Genomic DNA, 10,204 nt, shown 5'->3' on the forward strand with positions numbered 1-10,204 from the left:
TAGCCTCCACCCTTTGCGCCGGCGTGCAATCCCGTCCTCACGATGAAAAAAATAGGACGTGACCCCTCTACAGTGGCTGTGTTCGGCTCGGGACCTGGTCAGCAGGCACATTAAGACACAGAATGAGTCACGTGTGTGCCGACAGTCTGGTGCAGCCTCGTCCGAACGATGCCATTTTGGGACTGCTCGCTAGCCAATCAACAGCGTTGCTTCCCACACGTGCTCTGGCCCGATTTGGCATTCGCTTGCCGTCCCGCTCCGTCCCGCTCCGTTCCGGGACCCCTCCGCCCCGGTTTCTCCCGGCCCCGAACCTCTCATATCCTCATTCTCCCTCACCATGACCCGTTCTGAGAACTGCCTTTCGGACACCCCAGTTCCGACCGCCGTTGGGCGGCACCGTGAACTCCTGGGGCAATCCTCGGCCGTTCTAACTAGTCCAGGATTAGGTCAAACCCGCGGTGGTCACTGCTCCACCAGCCAGTTTAACCTCAGAGTCGCAAACAGAATGCGGTATGATATGCCGTGTTCAGTAAAAACGCAAGTGATAACAAACCCGAAATGATAATAATCAAGATAATGTCCCATGGGGGCGAGGATATCTGGAGGGAATGAGCGATGCGGTTAGTTGAAGCGTCGCCTTCGAGCTCTCTCAGATGATACTCAATCGTCATGAAGGGACTTACTTGGATTTGGATGGCTTCCTACATTCGAGACATATTCAAGATAGTGAAAGAGGAAGCGTTAGAGTTAAAAACATTAGAGACATATTCATGATGCGGCTCATCCTCAATATGCATGCGTTTAACGGCACCTATGTCATCGATCGGCTCATGGGCCCGCCGAGGAAGTTAGGATAGAGAGGGCCTGAGGGGAGTATTGACTTGAGCCTGACGACGGAAGCGGGCAGGAAGCGGTGGTCGGGGGGATATTTATATTCCAAACCTTCCGACTTGACCTGTCATTACACTGATATGGTCACTATGGGTCAAGTTCGGACAAACTCCCTTCGTCATCAAGCGGCCTCAAGCACTTTTTGGCCCAACTACCTGCGACATTTGCATCGACTTGTCAAATCGGAGGATCTTGCTCGATAATATAAAAGCCACCTGGAATGGTTGATATAAGTATCAGCCTGACTTTGCCTCTCCAATTGCAGCAAAGCTGTACCCACCGCCTTCCATCTCGAAGTATCCGACAGTAGAAACGATGGCATCGGCTGGAACAAAGATATGATTCGTTGACTCCATGCTGTCGAGGTGGAAGGTAGCGCACTCGTTGCATGGGCGGTATCCTGAACTGTCATCTCCATATCTGATGTTGATCTTTGGAATCACACAGTATGCCCAGTTTGTTGTTTCTCCATCAAAGGAGTGGCTGATGAAATATTGGACTTGATAGAAGCGGACAGAAGAATATGGGTGATTGCTTGCTGATGCATCGGGCATATTGGTCCAAACCTGTAGATTCAGAATGCATTAGCTCATATGAGGCTTCGCTATCGCGCGCTGCCGAATGCCTTACCTTCACAACAGAGTTCATCCGATGATGTGCCGTGCTCATCCGATGTGATTGAGATATGACATGTAGTTCCCCCGCGTCCATCTTGGTGTGTTTGGAGCAAGTGTCCGAATTCTGATCCCAAAGTGAATGGACATATTGCAAGGCTTCACGATAGCCGTATGAGGAATTGGCAGAAATCGTCCTGGCATAAGCGCTCTTTAGCTTCGCGACTTGTTCAGAAGGTAGTTTCAGCTTTTGTTGCTGGCCAGACAAGGTTCCGCGGCTATCTTGATTCGAGGCCCGCCCATTGTTTGCAAAGGAGGATGGCCATATCCCAGGGTCTTCGCCCAACCTGGATGTTCCTCTCAAGGTCAAGTTCGGAGCAATGCTTGGACCGCTCAGAGAGCTTTGGAGGACGAGCCGATTGGCCATATTGTCCACTGGATGGACCTTCGATCGCCCGATGAGCTTCAGGCGACCACAGGTTCTTTCCATTTCAAACTGCCATTGATATACCAAGGGTCCAAACAATCGGATGCACCTAGGCAAGTGTTGGAGCTGATGCACGTAGGTTTTCATCAAACGAAGTCCAGACAGGTCTGGAGCTCTGTCTGGAGGAGGTTCGAGTGACTCTGGGAGATTTGCGATTGACCTGGTGAATACATTTCGAGTATACGTGGTTAGATATTGAGAATTAGTGAGCTGCCCAACATCCTCAAGTGAAGGGACTGCTGTCTCGTGCTACTTGCTCTGTGTAGTACTCCTGGAACCTCTGAAGATTTCTCTCGATCTGATTGCATTGAGCAACATTCAACTGGGGAAGCAGCATCAATCGAAGGGCATAGACAAAGCGCCTCCATCCCAATCTAGGCACAATAGCATCACTGTTAGGATCAATTCGAATCAAGTATCTCATCGACCGTAGGACGGGCCCCGGTTCGAGCAGGGTACAATATCAAGAGCTTACAAGTGTTCTAGTGGAAAGCCCGCCGCATTGAGCAGAGGTAGGGAGTACATGATAATCCAATTCTTCCATTCTTCGGTTTTGAAGCTTTTGTATGAGACAGGGTCCCGACAAGAGGCACCAAAGCCTGTTGGAATCTGAATCCTGCCTTCGCTGATCCATCTTCCGATCTTTTTCAGGCACTTGGACGTGATCTTTTGGTCCAAACTTGAGGATGAGGGAGCCTTCCGCGTTCCATTCCAAATCTCCATCATGAGTGGACCGATGTTCGAGATCACATGCATCAGATCGAGAGGAAGACAGAAGCTGAGCTCGATGGACTCAAGTTGAGTTACACCTGGTCGCCCCACGATCCCTGATCAACATAGTTAATGTTAACATCGGAGTCGAAAACAACGCCCTGACTCGTCTCGTTAACGTACCGTTTCGGGGCATGCCGTCTTGATCGATGGCCTCCCATATTCTGTTCAGACTCTCTTCGGTGCGGTATGGACTGGGAGTGTCACGTTCATAGAAGCACATGGCACCCCCGGCCCTCGTGGCCGTTATTTCGCAGAGACGACAGCCCTTCGTGGCGGTGTGCCCAGAAAATTTACCGAATTTGTTGGATCCGGGCATGTCACTCTGGCAGTACAGCAAGTGACCTCGGAGAGTGAAAGAATGTTCCACGCCATTTTTGTCGACCCTTATCGCCTCAACACCTGGGAGCGAGAGACATTGCTCCGTCAGCAGCGTGCTCTCGCGAGGATTATGTGGAGTGACCAAGTGATCCACACCAGAGGGGCTTACGCACCGGTCTCAAGTCTCTTCATATCTTCGAAAAACGGCTTCAAAAATGTATCAAAGTCACGAGGCGATCGTGGACCAGGCGTAAGCAAGACCGTAATGAGATTTTCCTTTTTGTAGCGCAGAGCAGGTGGAAGATTGAAGTTGATCAAGATGAAGCCCCACGATTGATGGCTTTGCCTACACCAGATACAAAGGTCAGCTGTGGTTATAATCTGATTTTGAAACAGAGAGCGGGCGTACCTCTGATTGATATTGAAGCCATCAAAATGCAGCCCGAGAGCAACGTCGGTGGGCTGCTGGAACATTGAGCGACTACAAAGGTGCTGGTAATATTCGGCATCGAAAATGTCGCTCATGACGCCTGAAGATTCAGATTTGGTGAGTTCAGAGCACCATATAGCAATATAGTATTGGGAAATAATACGGGTGGAAAGTACCTGGTTCGCTCGCTCTGTTTGCTCTGTACATCATCAACTCTGCCATAGTTGGATTTCGGTAGAGTGTCTGAAGTATCTGAACAAAATCGAAATACTTGTAGGTCTGAATCGGCCTCAGTTGTGGTTGAATGCCGCCATTCAGAAGTTTTTCGTTCACCGTCGCATAAGCATCCTCTCCACAAAACGTGCATATTCGACTCTGGTTATCATTGATGTCGAATCCCATGCAGCTGTTTGGGCAGCAGGGAAGCCTCTGAAGATACTCGTTCCACTCGCAACAAATGATCTTTTGGATCTTGTACAGACTGGGTGCAGCTGGTAATGACAATCCTTGGAATTTGTTGCAATGATTAAGGACAGATTTGATGGCTTTGTCGGTAACATTGCACTCGGTCAACACCTTGACCAGCTGCGAATAGAAGGGCGGGATATCTGGGGGAAAGCCGCGGGTGAATACATCAATTCGGATGCTACATCGGATTGCTATCTGTCCTTTGAATTTGACTCACCATCTGATATGCGGGGCTCTTCGTCACCAGTTTCTTCATCATCTTCATTCATTTCAAGCAGTCGAAAGTGGCCGAGGAAGCTATCCGGATACTGTCCTGGAAGGTGAACCGTGGCATTTATATGAGTCAACCGGACTCTGAAGCAAGACCAGGAAGATTCGACGATACGATCAGGCTGGGTGACGTTGATATCTCACCCGAAATGTCATCGAATTCTCTCGGTGAGCTTGAAGTGGTGTCTTCTGAGTCTATCGAAGAGTCTTCAGAGTCTTCGTAGTACATGGACGCTTCTTCAGAGTCCCGCGATGCCCACATGCTTGGCGACCACGAAGGGCAGCGTTCAAATTGAGCTGGAGCAGGGCCTTCGTTGTCTTGGGTGCATTGCTGAATAGATGCTCCTGTTTGGATATCCATGCTCTCGTGCTCAAATGCGCGGGGTGAGCCTTTGGGCCAGGCCAAGGATGAAGAAACAAAGTCGGACAAATCGAGAGTGTATTGGTCATTTCGTAGTGAGCTCTGGCAGCGTCCAAGCACAGATCACTGATTATTGCTCAAGACTGAAACCGTGACGCACACAAAAATTTAGCGAGAATGTGATATCAGGTGCTCAGTCTTACCCAATGAAGGTCGCTGCGATGTTATCCCATGTGGTCGCAGTTCATCTACCACCAACACTGGGGGATGAAATGTCGGCGAAGTTCGCAAATTGGGGTTATTTTCGCATATGCTTGTAATAGGACGGTGAGGGAACGAAGAAAGATGGCCAGCTGTGTTTTCTTGAGGATCTTTGAGCGAGTACATGTGAACAGGGGGGACTCCAGGTGGAAAGCCATAGCGATAGAAGTGGTCGTAGTAGGTCGTTCTGGAGACAATCCTGAAGCCTTGCGAATCGGTGCTACACTTGCGACAACGACAGATGGATCTGTTCTTGGGAAGCCCATCGTGAGCCCTATTTATCGAGGATGGTACCCTGGTCGATGATATTGGATATGGAGTATGCCTTGGGTGATCGTGCCCAGATGGTTGAGCGGCTGAACTCATGATTAGAGTCGGATGAGAAGGTCGAGGGGAGAAAGGATCAAGAGGAGATTGACGAAGCAACTGGGGGCGGAAATGCCCGGTTTTTGTCCAAGTCCGAAGGCTCTGATGACCCATGAACACAGATGAGTCAGGAAAGCAGCCGGGGGTCATGGACAGTGAACGAGTCGCGGAAGACAGTGAAAAGCCGGGATGACTCGGATGCCATGTCACGTGAACGGAAGCAGCCCATTGGCCGAGGGCTCCACGGGATGTGGCAGTGCGGGTTCGGGGACACCCAGGGAGCCAGCAACCTGGACGAACAAGGAGAAATGCGGGTGACCCGAGCCCGTCGCGGTCGCTTCAGTGGCCAGACGCGACCCCCAAGGCAAAACAAAACGCGAGAAGACGTGTTTTTCCTTGTTATGCTGAGTCCGGTGGGGGATTTGCGAGGGAAGTATTGGCCAACGCGTAATTTACACGTCAGCTTTTTTTTCATAGTGCCTGTATCCCTGTCCCCTCCATCCATCTATCCATCCATCCATCCATCCACCCACCCGAGGGCTGTTCGTTTTCTGACCCCAACACCGACACCAATAGAACGCTGTGGCCAACCAGTACGCGCTCGTGGGACATCAGCGCGGGTCTGCGGCGCGGCCATCTTTTTTGGGCCGTGGTGTGTCCCTGTCGCGCGCCGATTGGCCAGCCATCGGTGGCTGTGCGGCCGCCAGCGGCACAGCCTTCCCCAACAACCAACGGCTTTCCTGGCTTGGCTTTCCTGACTTGACTTGCCCCCCAAGTCATCCGCATCGTCTCGATTGCTGTTCACCGCCTCTGTTTGACTGCGTGTCTCCGCTGGACCGCTCGTCTCGATTCAGTCTGTCCCGAGCAATAACCATGGCTTCCGCCGACCCTTTTGCCGTCTTTGCCGACCCCTCCGTCTCATCAATCAGCCGCAGCCGTGCGCTTGCCATCCTCAGAGGCACAGACACCAACCGTGACTTGCCCCGACCAGATCCCGAAGACATCTGGAATGGCTTTCTGCAGCATGGCCCGCGGCTCATTGCCTCTGCAGACTTTGAGTGGATGGCCATCGACCTGACCTATCTGCTGCTGTCGACCCAATACAAGGAACAGTTCACCGACGACCAGGCTCAGCAAGCCAAGGCAGTTCTGCTTGCCTTCAAGGACCGCATCGAGGCTTCCGGCCAGTTCTTTTGCATGAGCTCGTCCGAGTGGTCCTGGACCAACTCGGTCATCTCCACCCTCGTTTCGCTGATGCGTGTCTACTTTTCCTCGCGCCTGGCCGAGTTCGAGTCCTTCACCCAGTCCTTTCACTCGATCCACGAGTACTGCTGCATCTTTCGCTACTTCCGCTTCCTGGGCGACAGCATCTCGGTCTCGCCCGAAGTGCGGAGCGCTCTCATGGCCCTCTCGGACAAGTTCCGGGACTCGTATGACGAGTACCCGGTGGCGGCCGCCGACGCCGCCAAGGTCTTCCTCGACCCGAGCGTCGATGGCCGCATCCGCCGGTTCGCACTCAAGAAGGCTGTCGAGCTCATAGAAGGCGCAACGTCCAAATCGGACAAGCTCGCCAGCAACAAGCTTGCCCAGGAGTTGATGCCGCACCTGGTCACCTTGACCAAGGAGAGCTTTTTTGGCTGGATCCTGGTTGAGTACTGGAGTGTCGCTGGGTATGTGCTCGACACATATGTCCCCGCAAAGGGGCAGATTACCGAGGAAGACATCTTGTGGATGCTCGAGCTGCTTCCCATTGCCTGCAACCTGCATCCGGACGCATACAACTATGCTTCGTACAAGTTCAAGGTGTCCGCCGTCATCAAGCTTGTCAAGGCCAACTTTGACACCGACTCGCCCGTGGTCCTAGAGGCATATGAAAAGGTATGCGCCCACCGAGCGACCAAGACCTCTCCCATGGCGGATTATGAATGTGTGCGCATAACTTGCCTGCATGCGCACCTGTCCATCTCAGTCTCCATCTCTCACTCTCCTGCTCTCTGCCGCAGTGCTGGTCAGCCTGGATCTCTGGAAACATGGGAAGCATGACGATCTCGATCATCTCGGATGTTATATCCAATGCTCCGAGCTTCTGGAAAAGCAAAGTTCCCTCAGTTTTGGAGCTGATTCTAGCAGGATCGCTGGAATCCACGCTGGAACTTACGCTTAGCGGCCAGATTACGATGCTCGGCACCACCGAACCCTCGGCCCTCTATCCGCATCTCAAGCTCATTGGCGAGAATATCTCCAATCTGTCCATCTTGAACATCTTCAACCTTGTGGCAAATTCCCCCTCCGAGATGTGGGCTGCAAGCGGCATCGACGGCATGAAGCTCATCGACTCCCTCGGCGCCGTCCAAGTCATGTTTATCCCTAATATCACCAGAGTCATTGGCATGCTGGTCACAGCCCATCCGGAACAGTATTCTGACATGGCAGTTGTTCGAAAGATTGACGATCGTATCAAATCCACTAGCACTTTCTACTTCGCCTTCAATATCTACGGCACCCTTGGCCTCCATTCGCCCAAAATCCGACCCGAAATCGTGCAGCTCCTCATGGAGTGGCTCCGCAAACCGCTCCAAGACTATGAAAAACTGGCGGTTCTCACCAATCTAAAGCCAATTGCCGAAGCTGACGTCGATATGGTCAAGCCATACCAGAAAGAGATCGAGGCGGTCCGAGACGCCAGCGCCGGCAGTACGCGCGAATCGGCGCAGGCTCTATGCGACACCCTCGATGGCATCAGCTTGAGGTCTCTGGCTGCCAAGATCGTCAACCTCGATGGCATCTGGAAGCAGATTGGCTTGGATGCCAACGACCCGTTTTTGAACGCCGTGGCAGAGTCGCAGACCCAGGCCGGCAACGAAGCTGCCCAGCAGTACGATGTGCTCCTGTCATACAAGTGAGTTGATGCTGTGTGAGAATTGCGATGGTGCTGCGCAGCTCGCTGGCGATGCTGTCGGATGGAACGGCGCTGCGGATGCCCGGGATGCGAGGGAAGTGGCAAGTTGGCCTGTATGTTGGATTCGTGCGTGCTCAGATACTCACTCCCGCTTGCTTTCAATATCGCAGCCGTGATAGCCACCATGCCTTTGAGGCTGCCGACAAAATCAGGGCCGCACTGGTCGAGAAGGGCTTTGTCGTGGCTATGGATGCGCCGCGCGATAAGCTGGACTATAAACGTGTGGCCAAGCACATCATGAACAGCCAAGTCGTGTGCCCATGTCTCAGCCGGGACTACGAGGTACACCAGCGATTGACAAGTCGTGAACAGCCCTCTGCCGGTTGCGAGTGCATGTCGTTTTCCAAGGAAACTCTCCCTCCCTCATACACTGCCATCACAGATACTGGCAACTTGTAATACCAGCATTCAAACCCATCCATCCATGCTAACCCTATCGATATCTTACTCTCCCCGCCTCGGCGGTACTGCAGGAGTCAGAGAGTTGCAAGCGCGAGCTCGGTTTTGCGGCCGACCAAGTCCGCCTGGGCAAGAAAATCGTTCCCATCCGCCTGGAAGACGCTGCCTTCACCTGGACAGCGCTGATTACCTCTGGACTGCTCTACACCATGTTCTCCGATCGCGAGCTGGATGACCAGACCAAGCTCGAGGAAGCCGCTCTCAACCTCGTGAAAGAGGTTGCTGCCGCCCTGGGAAAGCCCTTGCCTGGCGCCCATGAGTCTACCGCCGCCGGTGACGTCTACAAGTCCCTGGGATTCAACTCAGGTGACCCATTGCTGCAAGAAATCGACAAGCTCAAGCAGAGCCAAGGTACCAAGGTGTACGACGTGATGCTCTCGTACAAGTAAGCCACGGTCCTGCCCAGAGAGCGATCGATAGCGACAGCGCCCTTGGACACGGCCATCCTATCGGAGGCTCCAGATCCGCTCGGTGCCGCTGCTGCACTTTTAGATTGATGCCGTGAGTGTGGCTGACTCTATCGCTTTGCAGCTGGGCACACCAGTCCACAGTCTTGCGCATCAAGGAGTGGCTCGAGGGCCGAAATGTCTCGGTGTGGATGGACACGGACCAAATGAGTGGAAACATCTACACCAAGATGGCCGAGGCCGTGATGGGCTCCAAGGTGATCTGCGCCTGTCTGACGGCGCAGTACGAGGTACGAGCACTTGGTCGTCTCGGGTCTGCAAGTGCAGCATTTTGGGCGATGCCGCGCATGTGTCAGTGGTCATGTTGGGATGCAGATACTTCCGTGCTGGGTGAGACACCCTGACCAACTGCCGCCTGCTCCTCTCTTGCAAACTCTCGAACTCTTCAGAAATCGGCAAACTGCAAACGCGAGCTCGGATTTGCGGGCGACCAGGTCCGGAATGGCAAAAAGATCATTCCCCTCCGGCTGGACGACACCGAGCTGACATGGTCGGCTCTGATCACGGCCGGCCTTCGCACCATCAAGGTCGAAGACGAGCACCTGAAGTCGGACTCGCAGTGGGACATTGTGATGCAGAGCCTCCTGGATGAAATCCTGGTCGCATTGGGTGCTGCCGCAGCCCCTGCTTCTGTCCCTGCTGTCCCTTCCACCTCTGCTTCGTCTGCTCCCGATCAGGTAGCCCCAGCTGCCACACAAACCGGCGCTGAGACAGCAGCCCCTGCCAAGACACACCACCATGCCCCGGTTCGCACCACGACGTTTGGCCAGTTGGACCCGGTCGGGGCGGCTCAGGATGTGGGAGCATCGCCTGAGGGCTATGTGCCGCTGAAGGACTTTGAAGCCCTCCGGGAGAGAGTGCGCACCCTGGAGATGCTGGTGACCCGCCAAACGGCTCTGCTCGAGAAGCTGATTCTCAGTCGCCGTTGACGCTGCCATCGCCAGAAATGCGTCGCGGGAGGTGTTGGCTTGCTGGCTTGGTTTCGCTTGGTTGTTGCTCGTTAGTCGCTGTGCGTTGTATTGTTTTCACAACTTATCCACTGTTCTGGATCTTGAATACACCGGATCCGTCGCCCATCA

The 10,204-nt window shown here is 53.4% G+C and overlaps 1 protein-coding gene across 1 annotated transcript; it reads left to right on the forward strand.

The window, feature by feature from the left end:
• The first annotated feature begins 6,002 nt into the window (after positions 1–6,002).
• Positions 6,003–10,204, forward strand: BJ171DRAFT_532109 (uncharacterized protein). Its single transcript, XM_053112762.1, has 6 exons — positions 6,003–7,118; positions 7,244–8,139; positions 8,310–8,481; positions 8,673–9,043; positions 9,190–9,355; positions 9,515–10,204. The coding sequence occupies exons 1-6, from the start codon at positions 6,114–6,116 to the stop codon at positions 10,052–10,054; spliced, it is 3,150 nt and encodes a 1,049-aa protein (XP_052962137.1). The 5' UTR covers positions 6,003–6,113; the 3' UTR covers positions 10,055–10,204.

This window comes from Polychytrium aggregatum, assembly GCF_025602895.1.
Source record: "Polychytrium aggregatum strain JEL109 chromosome Unknown BJ171scaffold_84, whole genome shotgun sequence".
NCBI lineage: Eukaryota > Fungi > Chytridiomycota > Chytridiomycetes > Polychytriales > Polychytrium > Polychytrium aggregatum.